Source organism: Urocampus carinirostris, chromosome 17 (assembly GCF_059441175.1).
Source record: "Urocampus carinirostris isolate Australia breed hairy pipefish chromosome 17, RoL_Ucar_1.0, whole genome shotgun sequence".
NCBI classification, from domain to species: Eukaryota; Metazoa; Chordata; class Actinopteri; order Syngnathiformes; family Syngnathidae; genus Urocampus; species Urocampus carinirostris.
In genome coordinates, this window is record NC_142365.1 from 14,080,028 (window position 1) to 14,102,722 (window position 22,695).

General features: G+C 37.3%; 1 protein-coding gene across 2 annotated transcripts in view; it reads right to left on the reverse strand.

Moving 5' to 3' along the window:
* aff4 (ALF transcription elongation factor 4) overlaps nucleotides 1-22,695 on the reverse strand; it is a 50,027-nt gene that overhangs the window by 26,234 nt on the left and 1,098 nt on the right. Inside the window, exons 1-2 of one of the 2 annotated variants that reach the window (XM_088320816.1) lie at nucleotides 7,878-8,099; nucleotides 1,909-2,038 (exon numbers count right to left, since the gene is read on the reverse strand). In XM_088320816.1, the coding sequence (XP_088176942.1) occupies nucleotides 1,909-2,038; nucleotides 7,878-7,894 (147 nt within the window). In that variant the 5' untranslated portion in view covers nucleotides 7,895-8,099. Of the gene's footprint in view, nucleotides 1-1,908; nucleotides 2,039-7,877; nucleotides 8,100-22,695 lie in introns of those variants that run through there. The other variant, XM_088320817.1, reaches the window with a different exon arrangement.

Here is a 22,695-nt window from a genome sequence, read left to right on the forward strand (position 1 = left end):
CATGGCTTTTAAGATCTATTCTTTATCTACCTCTAAAAATAACATGAGTAATATTTACTTTCTTATATTGAGCAACATACTTTTCAAATCTACCGAAAATAATTTAAACGACTGTTTGACCTTGCTGTCAACAACGGAGCACACTAACTGCATGTACTTTAAGTTCCAAAACCTGCTCTAGTCGCACTGACATCACTTTTATTACTCGTATTGCCCGTTCAAATTGATTCCGCTCTGCAATTTTATGTCAAACAAGCACATTAGTTATCCACTTAGCTCTTAGCATGGTAACCTTTAAAAAGCAAAGACGGTAAGTCATATAACACATCAAACAGAGCGTTTTCTAAACCAATCGTCCCTTTATGGTTGCAGGTAAGCCAGAGACTGCCCATTGGACTAAGGATTTGCAGTGATTAAGATTTTTGAAAAGGTTTTTTTTCCTGTTGAATTTAAAAATAAAAACATACTTCAAGTATAGATTTAAAAGTTTTAATTTCAAAATCGTGCACATTTGAGTTCAACGATAACCCCAAATTGAATTTGAGCACACTAATTCTTTCACTTAAGCACATTTGAAGAAATTTCATTTGCGATGTTTGGACATGGAAGACTTGCAGCAGCTAATCACAAGGCACATAGGTGTTAATGTGCCTCAACACAGATTCACAGCTTTAAAGCTGGGGTCTCAAACTAGCGGTCACAATATTTTGAGGCTCTTGCCTTAACATGAAAACATAATATTAGTGCAGCCCACGCAGTTCGGTATGAATGCTCGTTAGACAGGGGTGGAATTTGGGACAAATTCACTCTTAAATCCTGCCAAAATTACAGTGCATGCAGGTAAAACAAATGAATTTTTAAATGCTAGTTCTGTCTGTTGTGTGTTTTAATCACAGCATTTGTAAGTCAGTGTACATGGGTCTAGTGACGCTGTCGACATCTTTCATTTAAGCTTGTTAAACGCACTTGAAAATTGGAATTAAAAAAAATTGGGTTTTTGAGTTTTATTATTTACAAAAAGCACATATCTGCGCAAATATCGTACTGCTGTCGGTGACCAGTTGAAGAAGGTGCTGTATCTGAGTCAGATCAGGAGGCTTTTCATGCTACTGGTCACCATGGAAACCAGTACTATCCGTTTCACATGGGGGAGTGAATCAACCCAAAAAAAAAATTCTGATGAGGGATGGGCACCGCAAGACCATACTTCCCCAAGACACACCACAGGAAGTTGGAACCCCAATGACCCTGGCGGTTAAGGGATATGTAAACCGTAATTTAATGGCCGCTCCTTTTGAATCATATAGCTCGCAATGCGATTGGCAAACTACTTCCTTGTTTTGCCCATGGCATATATGAACATAAAAAACTACAATTTTTTAACAAATTAGCTAATTCGATTATTGCACCACGTGATTAGGAAATTAAGTTTTGCCTTTTACAATAAATTATTTCGCAGGCAGCCAAGCTCACAGCAACTTATCTTAAGAAATGAACATTTATACACACATTTTAATCTGAATAACATGAATAAGAGTAGCTTGATTTTTATACCAACACAGATATATATATATATATATATATATATATATATATATATATATATATACACATACTGTAACATACCATATGAGACAAAGTCATAGGGGTGTGTCAAATTTTTCTTACACATACCAACTTGATTCCATGGCGACATTATTGGAGCCTCTTAATTACAAGTATGAATTATGCCAAGTCAGTAAAACATGTCGAAACATATCCAACAAAAAAAAACATGAATGGCAAGCTATACGTGAAAAATACTTCCTTTAGGTAAAGCAGAATTGTGAGATTAATGTCAAGTCCAAGCGAACATCTTGAATTTTGTATCGTGTTTTAGAACGTAAACAAAGGTTTATATCAGCTTACCACTTTGTAAGGTTCGGGGAAAAGAGGGGAATTTGCTGCAAATGCCTCTCCTCCTCCCTGCTGGATTTCTTGATTTCTCCTTTCTCTTTCTTTCATTCGTAGCACATTCCGGTCCTCACGGTTCATGTTGCTGGAAGCACAAACATTGCAAATCAGCACACTATATGTTATAAAACTTTAGACGACAGTGACTAGACTGTAAGTAATGATCTTATTGTTCACTTCCTGCTTGGAGCTAGGCTCAAGGACCATTGGCTAAGGCTATATGGGCAAAAGCAGTGAAAATTGCAGCAGAGAAAGTAGTCTCTAATTGGCTTAAGCTCTTTTAGACATGGCAGCAGTCTAAATGGACAGCAAAAAAAGCCCATTGAATAAATACTCGGCACCAGTTTGTAAAATATCGAAGGAAACGTGAGGTATGTTCCAAAGGCTAAAAGGGGGGAAACAAATCAATAATAACCATTGTTGAGTTCTTGATTTTCAACTGAATTAGCATCTGAAAAGTATCCAGAATATCAAGCCATGATAAGAAAACACAGTTTTTACTTGACAAATCTCGTGCCTTTAGTTGACGATTGACAGGAGGTTGTGAGACGGAAAACAACAACAATAAGTAAAGTTCTAAACAGGGTGATAATCAAGGATGATCACCACTCCTGGTTTATATAATAGACAGTTAAACTACGCAGATATAGCACAAAAGTTGACTGTACCATGAGATATTTTGATTCTGCTTACATCATTCATAAGCGAATTATACCGATCACTCTGCGGCAGGTCTCACAATTTTTTTTTAACTTTTCCAGTACAGTAAGGGAGAATTTTCTTAAAGAATTACAACAAAAAAGGCAATAAAACCCCAAAATAAATTAATTTAATTCGTTTATAAAAAGTAATAAATAAATAAAGTTGAAAAAGTCTGAAAACTGTAAAAACTCCTTTCCACCTGTGCAGAAAATCAGTTGTACTATTCATATTTCATTTATTTTTCTGACTTTTGCACAGTGTTGCTGCTGATGGTATTGCACTATTTTCTGGTTTACATGAATTTCAGGACAGTATATATATTTATTGTAAATATTACTGGATTCATTTGTGTATAACGCGTATCTTTTCCCTCAAAAGAACTCAAAGTTTGGGTGTGCGTTACACCCAAGCTATTACCATAACATGAGGTTGTACTGTAGTACCACAACACATTGGCTGATTATCACGATATCTTTAGTTTTACATGGTTCAATGACAAATGTGTCACTCACAATACTTAGAATAGGGTACAATTTATTGTCATTGTAACATGTGAAACTACCAACGAAAATAACATTAGTCTTTAGTACTGTGACTAAAAATAGTGTAATAATGAGATAAAATCGGCTGCTTTTTCATATGTCATCTATACCACTGATGCTCCAGAGGTTAAAATTTACTTCTTTTCCAGCTGCGACCCGGGTTTGAGTCCCAGTGCATTCAACTGCAAAGTTTGAGCTGAGAAAAAAATTGAAACATAGTTTGATACTGTTTTCTCATCAATGATCCGGGATGAGCGTTATACACAAGTGCACGTTATACATAAATAAATGAGGTAACTGTCTATCCTATTGCATATTTTATCTTGTAGCGCCACCGCGAATCTTGTTGTGTAAACAATGTACAAAACATTGTCACCAATGACAATAAAGAAGATTCTAGTACCCATCACGACTAATATGAGTAAATATTGGGTTTTTTTCGGTCCAGTCCCTTATTAAGAAAACAATAGTCAGACAATTACCCACTAATAGACACAAATAAAAAAGACCCTTTTGACCAGGAAATGCAAAGACAGGACTGATGACAAACATGTTCCTATCTTTAGACCATATTGCCAGTAATCCAAACAAAAGAGAAGTGGGAGCTTTCGAAAGATTATTTACAGTGCTTGCCCTTGAATATTTGTGGCAAAAGAAATCAAGGGACTGTGAAAAACATAACTAGTGCTGCAAATAACAAATAATTTAATAGTTGACCACACACCAACTTTTGAAACGGTTAATGGAATAATTGGATGATTATTATTTTTCTAAAATTCAGCAGGAAGTTAATTTAATTATGTGAAAAATAATAAGACGAGAGAAATGGGTACAATAAAGAAATACATATTTTATTGAACATACTCAGATTTCGTACAAACACTAAATAAAAATGCCCTATTAAAATTAATTAGGCACAATTTTTTATTACTGTAACAATTACTGGTTCATTAGCAGAACCAGAACAGTTAACATAACAAATATTAGGAGCATGTTGTGAAGTATATTGAATGGTCAACTGCAATCTTTGTAAGAAAAGAACTAATGATTCTCATCAGTTTGAAATCAAACAGTTTTAACAAATGACTTTGGCGTTATCAACATTTTAACAACTGTTGTTTGTACTTCGGACTGCGTGCATTTAATTTCAAATCCGTGTGTTAGGCACAGTCTGGCATACCACTCAAGCTACCTTTTATAGCGATGTATACACGAATAATATGTACAATACATGTCACTAATACAGCATTGGCTTGAAACTTACTTCAATTTTGTAGGGACGAATTAAAATCCTTTTCGTTCAACTTCACGACGTGATCTTTCAATGTTCATGCGTCAGTGAGCTACAACCATGATACGCACGGTTTGCTCTGCAAACATTGTGAGTAGTCTTTTTATTGGCTATATCCAGGCTGAAATGCTCCCAACTTTTTAAGATTTGGTACACGCATTTAATGTTGACGCCGCCATTTCTGTATGTTTATGTTACCGCTTGAGACAGAAACGCTATTGCGCATGTGTGATTCTCAGCAGTGATAATAATCATGTCAAGTTACCTCAGTCTGTTTGTTGACAATTATAAATTAGTCGACAACATCAACTAATTGTTGCAGCCGTACAAATATAAGACAACATTTATTATACGGTGAGCTCAGAAAACAAAAGTTGAGGCGTGTCACCTCTTTCTTTTAATCCTCAACAGCTTGAACTCAACCAAGAGCAACAAAGATTTGACGTCTGCTGACAGAGCGCTTGAGCGACGTCGTCACTAACAGAGCGAGCTGCGATTACTTGAATCTTTGCTGTCGAAAGGATAGCAAGCACATCGCTTTTGAGACGTTCGTTTACAAGTTAAAAGTAGTTACAACATTTTAGTTTCAAATTGTTAAAAAACGTTAGGTACTTTTGTTACAAACTGAGTTTGACCACTGAATGTATGTCACAAAGTAAGCATATTTGTTTTATTCACCGTTCTACTTATGCTAATGAGTTAAAAGTTAACATGACTTAAAACAATGGTCACCAACATGGTGCCGCATGAACCTGTCAGTCCTGTTTGAGGAAAACAGCTCACCGGTGGTGGGTCATTGCTATTTTCACGGGAATTAGATTCAACACTGGCAGGAGAAATCTTTGACATGATCATTGTCTTAAAATACATGATGAATTATTCCAAAATTATTTTCAAAATAAGACTACAGTGCAAAGCTTCTGTTTAAGTGGTTGACTCAGACAATTTTAACTCTACATTTAATAAGTAAAAATGGTAATAACATGTTATTTTAGAAATACATATTAAACTAGGAGCACTTTGGTCTAATCAGTAACACAAAAGTAGCTATGTGCTTCAAAAAGGTTAATAACCCATCCTAAAAGATAATCAGAGTTTATAAAAATGGAGTCTTATTATGTGTGTGCTCATTAGATTCTCTATTTCACAACAGAATACTTTTTCAGGGTATTTTGAGTCATCATCAGCACACTAAATGAATCATTTGGGACTGGTGACACACAGAAAAACTGTCTACGAATAGTATTCAGTAAAAAATGCAGATAGGAACTAACAAGAAGTACTAATTATTGGTCAAGTTATCAGTCTGAAATGATCAGATTATCTTACTATTCTTGCCTTCAAAACAGCCTTTTCTTTAAATTGTGCCACCGACAGCGCTGTACACAGCTAACTATAACAAATGTATTACAGTTTAGAACATAAGTGAATTTCAGGAGATCTACCTTTCTAAGTACTCAGCTATGCTACTTTTACAAGTTACTGGGTGCAAGAAAAAAACAGGCACACTCAGTTACAGCTAGAATTTGTGGTTGTATATGATTGCTTGACATTTAAAGCCAAGAATGATTTCATTGAAATAATAATTGTCGCTATGATTTGACCTCAAAGTGTAGGTTTAAATATGGTCACATGGCAACGGAACTCCGTTATGAGTTGCATCATTGACTCAAATGTATTATTTTCAGAAGATACAACTTACACTTTAGTTAAAAGAGCAGCTTTATGATTATGGTTGATTTAACATATCAATTAAGTAATAAAATATTTGTTCAATGTACCAGTTGTGCTTTATTTTTAGGAGAGAGACAACAAGTACATGGTTCTACTTTCAGAAAGCATACTGAGCGAGCATTATTACCAGAAGACCCGATGTGTCATGTAAGTTGAGAATTTCAGTGTAATTTAATGTTTTATTTAAAATCACAGTGAGTACAGACGCACTTGAGGCAACAATTACTAAAACGATGTACCAATAAGTACATTTTGTCTTCATGTTTGATTAACCTGGCGGCAACCTCTGTTTATGCTACTGATGCACTCTGGCTTTAAGGGGAAAAAGGTGTGACAAGTCAAGCTGCGTAAATAGCTCATATGGAGATAAGAAACAAAAACAAAATGGAAGAAAAGCAGTAAATAGTGTTCACCAAATGTGGTGATATAAGGACTTACAGTCGACCATCAGGATACTGCGATGCTGTCTAATGCCATTTTATGGTGTAGAGTAAAATGTTTTTCAGACCCTCTTTACAAGATTTTCCTGACTATATAACAACAACAACCAGTTATTTTGCACGTCCAAAAACATACTGGTTTGCGACATGGCATCACAAAAATGGCAATATTCTATTGGCTAAACTAACTCCCACAATGACTTTCTTTTGGGATTAGGTTCAGAAACTTCTTGTTGTTTAGCTTCGGGTCCTAAGACTTGAGTTATGCTAAATGCACAAGCAAAACTATAATAACCATGGAAACAAAACTTCCGATCATCAAAAAATATGAGGGTGCATGCATTGTTACCCTCAGTAAGTTGCATGGCCTAAACTAGTCAACAATCGGGACCATTGAGAAAAAGAATAGGGGGATATTAAAGCAAAAAGGTTTTGTATGGACATGTCAATCCTTGCAAGTGGAAGTTTTAAAATCAGTCTCATTTTTGATCTCCCTTTTTGCATCCACCGGCTAATCAGCTACACCAGCTCAAATGACCTTACAACAACGGTAAATACAATGTAATGTCCTTTACATGTATATTATTTCATAATGTTATTTAATCCTAAACTCATATATTACACATAAGTAATACTTATGAAATATTATTTTATTTTTCTCCTTATGACTCCCATCTCAAGACTGAAATAATGCCACATCTCAGGGGTCTAATGTCTGGGTTTTGGAATTTCACAAACACTGCATAAATACAGATGAAATATACCTTTTGGGCAAAGGTGCAAAACTTAATCAGTGATACATATATCTCACTAGGTACATTTGCCCTTTTTATCTGTATTTTTTTAACACAAAGGTGCAAGGGAAAAAAAGCAAACAGCACCATTTGGTGAGTGAAAATTATTACATAAGTGGCCAGCTTCGTTTTATTGTGATCACTCTGCAGTGTGTGGAAAAGGTCAAAGTCTGGCAAGCTGAAAAGCCAGTTCACTCTGTTCCTAAATTAATCAGCTCATCTTTCGGAAGGAAATTTGCAACCTAAGTACGAGGTTATGTCTTGTACAAGAAATACTGTTTTTTTTACCCCCAGAAGAAAATAGGATAACTAACTGATGCGTGTGTGAAAAAAAGCCTTTGAGCTGCTGTCACTCCTCAAACTTAAAGTCAAAGTTTACTTTGACTATGCAGTCGATGGGAGAATCGAGTGAACATCTTACCCAGCGTGAAAGGCCATAGCCCGAAGCACTGAGACATTGGAAGGAGGAGGGTTCACCGGTGATTCAAAAGTACTCCGATCATGGCTTGTCAGCCCCCCAAAAAATAAACAAAAGAAAAGTGCGTCGCCTCTCCCTTCTCACTAAGCAGTACTATGCCCTTCATTGTCCGTAAATGACTTTTTACAATACACTTTTACACCTTTCAGAGGCATGGTGTATTTCCTGAGAGTACAGACAAATCTGACTTGGGATAGGGGAGGTCACTGCTCGTCTCGGGAGGTACCACAAAGGCAAACAGCGGGGGTGTCGGCCTAAAATGTGAAGCGTGTGAGGTGAGTGTGATGTTTTTTTGTGGTTACGCATGCATGAAAAACAGGATTGGGGGGGGGGGGGGGGGGGGGGTTATAGTAGAAAAGACGCCGGTTTGTTTTGGAGAGGAAGGTTGTCTTAAAAATGGTAATCAACGAAATAATTATTTTTTGTACTGTATTTATTAGCCATGGGTACCCAAGACTTTCAGTGAAGCTAAATGGATGAGCAAAAATATAATAACCATTGAAACAAAGCTCGAGATGATCAAGAAATGCGAGGAAGGCACAAAAATCGCTCCCCTCACTAAATTGCATGTCCATAACGAATCGACGACCAGGACTCGTTAAAAATAAAAAAACGATAAATAATCCTCTAAGGCAAGTATGTCTGACTCAGTTTGACTCTGGGGTTGGATCCAGACTTTCTGTTGAGGCGGGCCGGATCAGTAAAGGAATGTAAACTCCAAATTTTAAGCTTTGTTTTTCAGTAGTATGTCTCATCATTCAGCCTACATTAGTAACCTACCCTACGTATTATAATCACGGATGACAAGGCATTATTTTTAATAAACGACACATTTACAAACACTGAGGGAAAAAAACATGTTCATGATTGACTGTTTTTAACTGGTTTCAGTTGAGTGAATACAGTTTTACACCTGAACCAACTCAACACTGCCCTCTCGCGGCTGGTGAAAGAATTAAGTTTGCATTAAAAAGAACTCAGTAGATATGACCTGAGACTCGCTTCTTTTTTGACATATTTGGAAATATATGGCGGGTGATATTAAATCATCAGGCACACGGGCCGTATGTTTGACATGCCTGCTCTAAGGCCATGACGATCATCCTAAATAATTTTGTTTTTACCTGCTATACCAGGAATTTTGAGTTAATATGCCCTGCCAAATGACAATTCCAGGTTTCCATCCCCACCAGACATAGCCTATTCCAGGGGTTTAGTGTGTATAACACAAAGCAAGTTTCGTGTTGACTAAAACAGGTTCATTTTCCACAGTAATTATAAATATAACTTGTATGGGTTTTGCAACATTTTTTTCGTGCGAGATTCGCTCTGAGATATTTCTAAAACATGTGCTCAGGTTGATCAAGATAGGAAGACAATAGGCAAGAAATAATAACAATACCTCTGAAAGCGTGCAGCATGAAGGAGAAGTGCTCACCTCACACTCTGGAAATGGAACATTCCGCCTTGTGCCATAGAAGGACATGTTATTTTACACCGCAAGGCCTTTCCTCCATGAGATGTCACTCCTCCTAGTCTAGCAAGCCAACCAGGGCCTTTCTTTCCGTCAACAAGCCCCCCCCATCCCTGCCAGGACTCTCCTTCTCCCCCCAACTGTGCTTCAGCACACGTGAAGCCTCTTAAAGGCGCAGTAGGCCTTCTTTACTGGTAACAAGCGGACAATGTTTTCATCAGCGACTTTAGGCTGATGACACCTAGTGATAAATATGTTGTCATCCTTAGTCACAGTGTTTCTTTCTACCACTAAATATTTGTAGCATTTATGTGGCAAAGAGAATGTAGACAAAAAACAGTTTGGCTGAACAGTTTTAAATCTTGATCCAGGGGCGTTTCACTCTCTATATGTATAGGGAAATGAACAGTATATTCATACTTTTTTTATTCTTACTTGTGCACAATGGTTTCCACTGCACATTTTTTTGATGCACTTACAACTTAGGCCATTTTTACATTTGTTACTATTTTTGTTTTCTTATCTTTTCTTTTATGTCTTTTATTACTTTTATGCTGAGTGCAGCATTTAACCTTGTTGTAAATAATGTGCACAACGTTTTAGGGCTGCAACAATTAGTCGACGTTGTTGACAAAAAATGATGATGAAAATAGTTAACAAGAATGTCATTGTTTTTACAACAGAGTGAAACATTTCCACATGAATATAATATCTGCTGAGAGTTACTCATGCACAATAGTGTCTGTCTCAAGCGGTAGCATAAACATACAAAAATGTCAGCGGCAACATCAACTATACAAAAAAAAAAACATCTGAAGTTTTGGAGCATGTTAGCCTGGATAAGGCCAATACAAAGACTACTTGCAAAGTGTGCAAAGCAGACTTTGCGTATCATGGCGGTAAATAGGAGATGCACGAACATTTGAAGAGCATATCGGACAGTTGAACGAAACCGTGTCCGGCTCGTCTCAGTATAATTCAAGTAACGTTCAAGCCAATAAGATTTTGATGACAGCGGCAACATCAACTATACAAAAAAAAAAACCATCTGAAGTTTTGGAGCATGTTAGCCTGGATAAGGCGAATACAAAGACTACTTGCAAAGTGTGCAAAGCAGACTTTGCGTATCATGGCGGTAAATAGGAGATGCACGAACATTTGAAGAGCATATCGGACAGTTGAACGAAACCGTGTCCGGCTCGTCTCAGTATAATTCAAATAACGTTCAAGCCAATAAGATTTTGATGACAGCGGCAACATCAACTATACAAAAAAAAAAAACATCTGAAGTTTTGGAGCATGTTAGCCTGGATAAGGCGAATACAAAGACTACTTGCAAAGTGTGCAAAGCAGACTTTGCGTATCATGGCGGTAAATAGGAGATGCACGAACATTTGAAGAGCATACCGGACAGTTGAACGAAACCGTGTCCGGCTCGTCTCAGTATAATTCAAGTAACGTTCAAGCCAATAAGATTTTGATGACATGCATAGGACATTCGATTACCGTATATTTCCCGATAAAAGAACACATGAACAATATGCCAGACTGTGCCTGACAAACGTATTTGAACTAAAATGCATGCAGTCCAAAGAACAAACATCAGTTGTTAAAAACATTAAAAATTACAAACGTCAGTTAAAACCATTTGATTTCAATATGTTAAGAATCGTTAAGTACTTTTTGGTTGACCACTGAATACTCTTCACAATATGGACATCATATTTGTTTGATTTACTGTTCTGCTGCAAATTTGCCTTCCTTCTGGTTTACAAGAGGAAAAAATATATTAATTTAATTCATTATTAATTTTCATGTCCCTAAAAAAATGGACACAGGTTTATTTATGGATTTATATCTCTACTAACCGAGCACTGAGCCCAATTAGTTTGAAATAGATTTTTTTTATTTTTGCACGAATCGAAGTATGTTCAATTAAAGATGTATTTTTACAGTCCCCATTTTTCTTATGTTAATTAATTAACATTTGCCACATGGTTAAATCAACTTTAGTCTACATTTAAGAAAATTATTTGACTACTCGTTTCAATAGTTAATAATAACTTTTAAAATAGCAGTTAGTTGCATCCCTACTCCGTTGTAATCAGTGACAATGAAGACAATTCTATTCTATTCTGTAAAGGAAAGGTCTTACCATCATTAAAACTGTTGTTGGATAACCATATACTGTATGTAACTCAGTCTAATCATAAACAAAAGAAAATGTATGAACGACTGCGGCTGTGTTTTAGGCGTATCAGTTTGTTTGATTCACTATGAATTCACTTTTACAATACATTTGCTTGCAACGGAACAAAACAATTAGGACAACTGTAGCACAAAGCTCTCTGCTTTAACTTCCTGCACTTCTTAAAGAAAGACTGGTTAGTGGTTAATGCATTGTGATCCATTTCATTTCATACATACAGAGTCGACACAATCGAGGAAATCATTAGCTGCTCTCTGCCTGGTCTGGAGGCCACTGACATATTATTATTGTTTAACATCTTTTCTTGCATGCTTATCCTGGAGTACTACGTCTAGTCTTGATGTGAACAATGTACACTGAGTTGTAACCCATGACAATTAGGACAATCAAATTATACTCTGTGATTGAATCAGATGACAAAATGAAGATTAACTTAACAGATTAGTTGTCAGTTACATTTTTAAAAGACAATGGTGGTCTCGGAGTACTGTGTACAATATACTATTCTCTATAGACGAAGCAAGGTCAAAAAAGGGAAGTAGGTTTAACAAAATGATGACGACTGGACTGGAAAAATGACCGAAAGATTTTGTCACAACCGATTTCCTGCACACTATCATAAAAGGACTTAATTAACTTAACACAGGTTCATCTTTTTCTTGGAAACACTGAAGCCATCCCCACAGGAAAGGATTTAGCTCCCCCCATCCCCCCTTCTATTTAAAGGTCATGCTGGGATTAAGCGGTCGGTTATTTTCAGAACATCAATTATAGAGTACTGTATATGCTACTTAGAGTCATATAGAAAGGAAGCATACATTTAACAAGCAGCACATTCAAATGTGTCATTCAAACAAAGTAAAGGACAGATTTGTTATATTGTGAAGGAAAGAAACCGCAAGGGCACGCTCATTAAATCCAGACCGGCGTAAGTGTAAATAAAGACGGTTCATTTGAATCGAACGAAGAAAACAACATCTTATTCTCCTTTGAGAAACGAATTCTGTAGGTTCTGCGGCTTTGTAAGCACCCCCGGCGCTGTTGGCATAAAGCTGCTGACCGTGTGCATTCCACAAGAGTGTCCCTCAGTTCAATAGCTGCCGGGCTGCCTCGTATAAGCAGCTGTTTGGTGAAGGCCACGTGCAGCAACGACAAGGAAAATTATTTATTAAGGAAGCATTGGTCAAACTGACATGATATTGACGTAGAATATGTTACATTTTGCCCACTATACAACATCCGCGACAAATTATTAAGTGCACGTAGAAACTTACAATATTCAAACTTAATGGCGTTTGTAGTATGTAGAATTACGTCTCCAAGATGCCTGCTTGCGATTTGTCAACATCATACAATATGTCGGTCTGGTATTGGTTTGCGTGATGGCATTATTCAAATATGCTATTGGCTGAATTCCCTCCCACAATACCTTTCTATCTCTTTATTAAGTTCAAAATCTTGTGCACCAAACTTTAATTTGTTTAACTATTGGTCCCAAGACTTGCAGTAATGCTAAATGGAGAAGCAAATACATGAGAATCGTGGAAAGTTTGCGATTTCAGACCTGCCAACCTCAGCAAATTGCTCCCCTTATTAATGATTGCCATTACCCTTATTAAATGACACTTAAAGACACAACATGGCACATATTTACTCACAGCAAAACAGACGATTTAGAATAAAAAAAAGATTTTGTTCAAACAAGTTTAGTTTGTTTACCAATAAATAACACATCATGACCCTCACTAAGGGGGTACAGTCGTAACCAATTGACAATAGGGACAATTATTAACAATAAGGACATGTATATTTATTTAAAATGTAATTTCATCACAGACAAGTATATTACATATGACAACTACATACTATTTTGTTACTAATGTTTAATACATATGCATCAGAAGTGGCAACCCAAAATGTTTAAAGAGCCATATTGAAACCCACCCAAAAAACTAAACAAAATTAAAAGGTTAATAGAAGCCTTATGCTGAAGTACAACACACACACACTATCTGTATTCATCGGAAACCGTTAATTGTGTATCTGTCCTATTTGTTCTCCTACAGAAACCATATCTATTCCATTATCAAACATTTTTAAAAAGCGCCAGGGAGCCAGTAGGAAGCGCCAAAAGAACCGCACGTGGCTCGAGTCACTTGTTACTGACCCCCAATATGCAGTTACAATCTTTATGTTTCACAAAAAATATATATAATAAAAATAAGGCAACAAACTACAATTTTTATACACAAAAACAAAAGCCCAAAACAAATAAATACATTAGAACTCAGTTAATGATGCACCAACTTTTTTGTACCGTTACCACATTTCAAACACTCAGAGACAATAAATAACCTATATTGAAATCTATAGTGCAATTGCCACATTTCAAATGTCGACACAAGCTGCACCTAGTAAAGTCACGTCAGCTGCACTCTAGTTTTAAGAGGACTGCGCCCCAATCTACCCACCCCCCTCCCCACGACACAAACAACACATTATTCTGGCAGTGCATTGTGACACGGGCGTTATTGGAACATGACACACAAGCCTCAATTATCTTGCGAACCCTTTCCAAAAGATCTGCGTCACTCAGCTTCTCCATTTTGTGGTTTTGTTAAAGGAGGAGCGTGACCTTCTTATCAGACTATGCTAAAATCACACATATTGTGAAGCCAGTGTCAAAATTGTGATGTCCTTTAATACATGTATTTGTGTTTGTAATTTCGAAGATAGCCGCATGAATTTCAGTGGCCTATAAAGGATTGTCCAAATGACACATAATTGATGCAGTAAAGTCATTTATCAAACATTTTACATCAGGGCAATTTTGTCTGTTAACCCTTTAACGTTCCTGTACAATTCGCCTTAAATCCCAATTCAAGACGTACCCAAGGAAAATTGAATGCCATTTTTTGATCCATTTGGAGAATTTGGTTTTGGTCTCTTTTGCAAGGCAAAACTCTGAAAACAACGCAAGTGCTACTAACATTGAGTAATCTGAGTTGGAACACACGAAAATGGCTTTTTTTCTTGCCTGATTCTTTTTCCCAATTTAATGCCTGCAGGTGAGTTTAGCATGGGCATCTCAGGTGGTAGGCCAATTTTCCCATTGCTGAAAAAAGAAGGCTGAAATGACTAAAGTGCAAAAAAACTAAACCTACCAGAGCATTTTCCTGACACAGAATGTGCAACAAGATAGGGCTCTAGGGAAAAGATGGTGGACAGAGTGTTGGAGCAAAATAAAGCCTTGATCCAGGTACTGTATGAAGACAGGAAAACGCGTCATCTGGTACCCACTTGGCAAGACATTGAAGTCCTTGAATTAATGAATTGTGCCCTTAGACCATTTCAGGAGTTTACCAACATCCCCCCCAGGTAAGGGGTATGTCAGTGTGTCATACTTAAAACGAGTCCTTTTTCTTTTGAGAGAGACGACTCTGGCTGAAAAAGAGGATGACACTAACTTGACAAAAGAGATCAAGTCCAAAGTAATCAGCTACTACAGAGACACTACAATGACCAAGCCACAAGGGACCTCCTTGACATTGCTTCTCTAGTGAGCCCAAGATTTAAAGCTGATTACATCAGTACAGAGAAGATTGTCAGCGTCCAGGACACAGTGCAACTAGAAATGGAGGAGATGGCACAAATGGTAACCTTTTTTTAAATTATATGCAACTGGAATAAGTATTACACAATTAGTACCTATGCAATTGTAGGACAAGAGGCCTTATGTAGACAGAGGCTCTGTCGTGAGAGTGGTGCTCCCTGGGAAGTTTATTAAGCAAGCAAGCAGCACTTTTCGCAGATGTGCAAGTGATGGAGAATGCTGAAGTTGAACTGAACAGTTATTTGATGGCCCAAGTGATTAAAGGGCTTTTGTGATCCCCTCGCTTGGTGCAAGATCCACAACATCAACTTTCCGACGCTTGGTAAACTCGCACGCAAGTATTTACTTCCTCACTGAGCAAGTGGGAACATTATAGCATGTGACCATGCATGTCTGAAACTCGGGAACGGTGGATATGTGGGTTTTTCTAGACAAAATGTATACCAAAACTGCACTGAATCCTGCATGTTTAAAACTTGCATTCTTTGGAATAGCTTCAATATTGTGTTTGTGGTTCTCAACAAAATATCGCAATTACAGATTAGAGGTAACACTTTTTATTTATGGAAGTTAATGGGTAAAATGTTGTACTAAGAGGAATAAATAGTAGTAGCAGGAGTATTAATAAGATAGCAGGAATGGTGAGTTTGAATGAATACTTTTCTTGCACTGATGAACATGCTGCGGTAGAACATAGTAAACGTAATATTACACTATATTGCAGACACGTCATGTTTACGTTCTTACTTTTTTATGGGTTCATAATATCCCTTTTTTTAAATGTTATTCATGATACAGGTTAACTTTGTTTCGTTATCAAGACATGTAAAAAGAAAAAATTCTAATGTTATTTTGTGATGTTTATTTGTTTAGAAATTGCGTAGACGAGACCACTATTTTAATCAGCTCGAAGTGCTATCCATTGCATTTCATAGGTAGGTAGGTACTTTCATTGATTGAGGAATCAAAAAGTAAAAAATGGTCAGCAGACAGAAACCTTAACAAAGGAGCCCAGAAGAGGGGGCGGTTTTCTCAAGGTTAAGCATTTCAATATAATTGAGCACCGACAAAAAAAAAAAAAATCACGGAAAATGAACTTTTGGGAAAAAAAAAAAAAAACGCATCGGATTTCTATTTATCCGTCGGCATTATCCTGGGTTTTGGAGTAAATATTTTACATGGTTGGATTCTAAGGATTGTCCTTGATTTAACAAAGCAACTTTCAGGGACATTTGAAGAATTTGAAGATGGCCAGGGGGGGGCGTGATGGCGAGTTACGCCAGATTTATAGTTCTCGAGTATCTTGTTTCGGACTCAGCGTGATGTTTCGGTAACGAGTACATTTTGAAATCATCATGTCTTGAATCGCAAGCTTTCCAAAGATATGTGGCATGACGTATTTCAGTGACTGGTGACACCGTACAGACACATATTTGTTTATCAAAAGTCCAGCGACCCGCCGGAACATTAAGGGGTTAAAATACTAAGCACTGTTATAAACAATTAAAATACAGTCCACCAAGGGGTGCAGTGTTCCCACCTTACGACATTTACACTTTACTGTGCGGTGGAATACGATGGGTTTTTTTGGTCCCTTTTTACTGCATTTTCCCGATCATATGACATCAACAGCAAATTATTTCACGTGTCCCAAAGCTGTGTCTACTTTGAGAGTGAAGAGCTTCATACATCACGAAGATATTTGTGTGCTATCGGTCAGCGATATATAACATGCTGGTCTGCTATAGGTTTGCGCCACTGCATCACGAAAATGCCGAAATGCTATTGGCTGCATTACCTTAGACAATGCCTTCCACATAATTCAGTTCAGAATGTCATATGCAATACCTTTTTTATTTTTGTGTACTTTATTTATTTGGTATGGCTCCAAAGCTTGCAGTGATGCCAAATGAATAGGCAAAAACATGATAACCATGGAAACAAAGCTAGTAATCATCAAGAAATACGAAGAAGGTACACAAATCGATACCCTTGCTAAGTGACATGGCCATAACCAATAGAGGGTACTATCATTAAAAATGAGGTGATTATAGTAAGGAAATATCTAAGGGTATAGCGATCCTCTCAAGTGGAGGTTTTATAATCTGTCACTCTCCTACCCCTTCCCCCTGTGCAATAACCCGTTCACTGTTCATCTCAGTCATTTTCTTTGTAAAAGATTAAACAACTATTAGCTGTCCAATGTCGACACCCAAATTTGTCGGCCTAAAATATGACCGTAGTCACGAATTTAATCCAAAACTGTCATAGATATATCTATAACATATAATGGTTAGCATCCAACTAACTTGCAAATTAAGATCAAACACTTCAATAGAATGTCACAGAGGAAGAAGGAATGCTAGGTGTAGTTTTTTTTTGCTCAGGGTGTTGAGAAATTTTGAGAACAATAGCCCCAGTGTTTCAGTTAAGGGTGTTGCAGAAACAAAACAACTTTACCCACAGCTTCAATTATGTAAATATGGCATGGTCATAGAATGTTAAGATGAGGGCAGGGGCGCATTGGCCCCAAAAATTTGGGGGGCGGTGTCTCTCATACAGTCATTGACTTTTTGACATCCTATGAGACCCTCGGAAAATTGTATTAGCAATTCCAATTAAAGCCAACTATCGCATCACTTTTTTTGTCTTGGATGAATATTGAAATAAACTCAAGTTCTAACATAAGATTAAATTATTGCCTGTATTTTATTGTTGCTTACAATTGATGATGTGTTTAGTTACTTCAATAAACATTTGATGCGCAATTTTGGGCAGACTGTGTTGTTCTGTGTTCATGGCTCTCTGTAAGGTTCTTCTGTCTTCTACCAATGACGTTTATAGGCAATGTTCTTCTGCATGCAGGAGGCAGGGAAACAGAGAGAAGAACCTTACAGAGAATCATTAACACAGCCCAGAAAATCATGGGCTGCTTTTTGCCCAGTCTGAAGAACATTAAAAACTACATTGGTAACCCATTTACTGGCATCTTAGCTAAAATGGAGCTTTGACATCTGTAGCTGTCTTTGGAAGTCCGACTAAAATGGAGCTTGTGTTTTGGCTGTCAATGTCAGCCTAGCTAGAAATTTCCTTTGACGCCCTTAGCTCTCAAAATAAAAATAAGCAAAATATGACGCTTTGATGGCAGTAGGACTTGGGTAGTTTAGCAAAAAAAATGAGCTTTCATATCTATATTAGTCAACGGCAGCCTAGCCAGAAATTACACTTGACGTATTGAGCTTTTGATGGCAGCAATTGAGTAAAAGTAAGCAAAATATGAAGCTTCGGTAGTCTGGCTAAAATGGAGCTTTAGCTGTCAGTGGCAGCCTAGTTAGTGATGACATTTTACGTCTGTAGCCGTCACTGGCAGCAAAGCTAGATATTACAATAATAATAATAATAATAATAATTTCCTTGTATTGTCATTCTGTGTAACAATGTACACAGAACGAAATGTCGATTGCACCTGACCCGTTGTAGCGAGCCGATGCAGCCGCAGCCAACAGAGGGCGCCGCCGACCACTTTTTAAGTCTTAGGAATGACTCGGCCGGGGCGCGAACCCGAACCTCCCAGTCTCAAAGCGGGCGCCTTACCATCTAGGCTACTGACATCTTCAACTGTTGATGGCAGCGGTTGAGTAAAAAAAAAGCAAAATATGAAGATTTGACGTCTAAAGCCGTCTTTGGTAGTCTAGCTAAAATGGAGCTCTGACATTTATAGCAATCAATAGCAACCTAGCTAGAAATGACTTTAGACGTCTTTAGCTGTTGATGACAGTGATTGGGTTGAAATAGGCAAACTATAGAGCTTTTATATCTGTAGCTCTCTTTGGTAAACTAGCTTAAGTGGAGCTTTGGTGTTTATAACAGTCAATGACAGCCTAGCTAGAAATGACCTTTCACGTATATGGCTGTCAATCGCAGCCTAGCTGGGAATGGCTTTTGACATCTATAACTAGTCAATCTAAAATGGAGCTTTGATGTCTGTAACTGTCGATGGCAGCAAATGAGTTGAAGACTCCTCTCACCCCAGCCACCACCTTTTGAACTGGCTGGCTTCTGACAACGCTACATATCCCTTAAAAAAAGACCAAAAGGCTTTCCCAGACCAAACACCACCCCATTCTATTTCACATGCAACTATCCTAAAAGAAATGATGAACAGACACACAACACCCTCAACATTAAGAATTTGCACACACCCCACCAAGCATGTCAACATTGATAAACAAGTTGGCTACCCTTGTCTCTATTGTCACATGAGCATGACTTGATATCAGGGTTTAACCAAAACTGAGTACGTCCTCAGTATCGCAATTGCGATTTATTACACCAACATTTTTTCAAGGTCCTGCTCCAGTTTATATTTAATAAACTAGCAATAAAGTAAAATAAATTATTGATTAACTTTCTGAACCTAACATCACATGCGTTCAGCACAAGGACGCTTAACAACATACTGAACAAATTGAGTACACGCACAGAGCTTGTATACTTATATGACCATTGCATTGGCAATTAACTATAACTGCAGTACAGATGAATTGAGTGTGTTCAAGACACCTCGACTAACAATAGATTGTGAATAGAAAGATCTATCAGGAATTTTATCTGACTCCTGTATGTTTTCAGGAATGATCAGAAAGGTACCTGGGAAGACTATTAAAACCAAACGTGAGTCACGTGTCAGTACAACAAAACAAACACATTTTGCATGGAGCAGTAAACCACACCTCTTTGACCCTAGAAACATGTATAACTTGATTATCAGTAGAAGATCCTCCCCTGACTTAAAGGTCCATGATGATTAAGTTTGTACATGGCGGGGCTGTTTGTTTTTCAATTTGCAGAAGAAAAGCAAGGAGATAGAGAACGCTGTCAAATGGAAACCCTACCAAGCTCTTACAATTTTCTCAAAAGTTTGTGTGTTAGCTGCTAGCTAAACTTTGGCTATTGTTTACATGCTTACATTCCAGGCCCAACTTACTACAGTTGAGCCTATTTATTCATGAACATGTATTTTGTGAGTAACATTCAATCCATTTATCCCCAAGTGGATTGGATAGCGCTAAGCTATACAGAGACCTCTCGTAACTTTGTGCTTCAATTATTGCGGAATTTTAAATGAATCCATTGTGTCCTTGTTTTCATTTATATCAATGAAAAGAAATTCATCAATTAAATCGGACTCTAAGAAAAGTCAGAAGAACGCAAAGAAATGCTGAACACCAGAAAGTGCTTTTTGGGATTGTTATCAGGTTCCAAGAGCGATTCAGGCGATGGAAAGAGTGGAGCTGCAAGTCCGGCGAGGCTAATAACTCTCCGGAGACACCGCTACAGAACCTGCATCTTGCTAACGCCAGGTTCTTTAGCAATGAAATGGATGACTTGGACCTACAACTCATGGGAAACCACTACATTCAGGATGGTTTTATTTTGATCATTGCAGAGAACTGTCTCTATTCGTGGACACCCCACGCTAACATGCAGCTTCTTACACTGAAAAAGGAAACCTCCCAATTTTGTTTAACTTCATCTATATACGGAAAACAAAACCAAGGGGTCCCAGCGTTCCCATTTCCGCTTTAGGGTCGGGGAGAGGTATGATAAAGCTCGGACCACATAGGAGTGGACGGGCATGCGTGTTGAAGTAAGTGGGGGCTCCTCGCCCATGCCTATAGCTGCGTGTGCTTTTGACGTATGTCCACCAATTTTGTTATAATTTTGTACAATTACAATAAAACAATTAATTTAACTGCTACTATGTGTTGTGTGTTATTTTTTTTTTTTAGATGAATAATTGTTTTTAATAGTACAGTCGTTTAGTCTTCGTAGGTTAGGACATCATCTCGAGATAAAAGCCCCCAAAGGGTTAAAACTTATGTGACGCTACTTCGCAGATTTTCACTTTACGCGGGTGGTTCTAGTCCCTTTTACTGCGAAAACCGAGAGATCGCTGTATTTCTGTAGATTTTTTGTGTGTATTTCTCTCGTATTGTTGTAGTATTTTTGCAGTGGTGTTTTTGTATGATTCTTGTAGTCTTTCTGCAGTAGTGTTTTTTAGCGGTCGACCAATTATCGGGCGGACCGATTATCGGCACTGGTATTTGGGAAAATGACGGATATCAGTATCGGCATTTTATAAGGTCGATTAAGCAGAGTATCAAACACAAAACCGTGCCCAAACTTTTCTCTCCTCTTCTGCTTTCTGTCTCGGATGCTAATCACCCGATAAAAAATCGGGGGCGGAGACACTGAAGCAGGAAGCACACTCAGCACTGTGCGCAGTAAAAGACTACAGACTAGAGCAAGGGTTAATATTTTAACTCTGTCGCTAATATTTTTCATATTCGCGAATATTTCCCACATTTACCGTCTTTCTTTTCAACCCCCTTTGAGACTACCCTTGACTGAAATGTCATCAACGTACAGCAACTCACAAACGGAAGATGGAACAAGTGTCGTGATTGTAGTCTGTAAAATGTGTTTATTTATAAATATTGATTAGCGTGACTAAAACAAAGAAGCGATCAGTGTCTATATTTTGAGTTTATTAAGACATATTCCTGCAAACGTCACCAACACTGGATGCGACCAATGTAGCTAAACGCTATAGTATTTACGACCAAAACTAGTTGTACACAGGTAGGCTTTATATAGCGTGCTGTATGTATTAGCCTTATTGTAAAGTACATAGTTTTTCACTGATCGCTGCAACCAAAGCATTATTGTGAATGAGACACAGGTTTGATTGGATTTCCCTGTGTAAACAAATGTTTGAATAGAATTTAAAATCTGACGATCTAGCTAAATACCACTTATTAGTCGTTTGGGTTGTGTTAAAATTATATTTTAAACACTCTAAAAAGTTTTAGAGCACTATTAAAGTTTTACCTGAATTCATAACAAATATTCTTTTGTGCATTATTAAAAAATTCTTGCACCAATTTTTTTAAACTTTTACAGCAAATAGATATCAGCTCCAAATATTGGTTATTGGCCTCCTCTTAATACTAATAATCGTAGCGGCTGTGAAAAACCCATATCACTCAATCATTAGTGTTTTTGTAAGGTTCTTGTAGTATTTCTGTTGAGGTATTTTTGTTGTACTTCCATAGTGAAGAATTTAGAAAGATGCTGAAAGAATTTATTTTGTTGTTTATATGGGAAACAAACTTGTTTATACAAATGACCTTTGTTTCTTTTGAACTCAATGTGCTCTACATAGTCTGTCCTGCAGTGAGTAAATAGGTGCCGCGTTATGTTTGTAAGGTTTATTATCACTTAATAAAGAGGATTGAAATCATTAATAATGCAGATGTTAGCACATTCTTTTAGTAGTGGTAATGGTACTTTTGTAGTTGTTTGTACTATTACTATAATGAGATTTTTGTATTTATGCAGTGGTATTTTTCTAGTATTTCTGCAGTAGTGTTTTTGTAGGGGGATTTTTTTTCAAGTATTT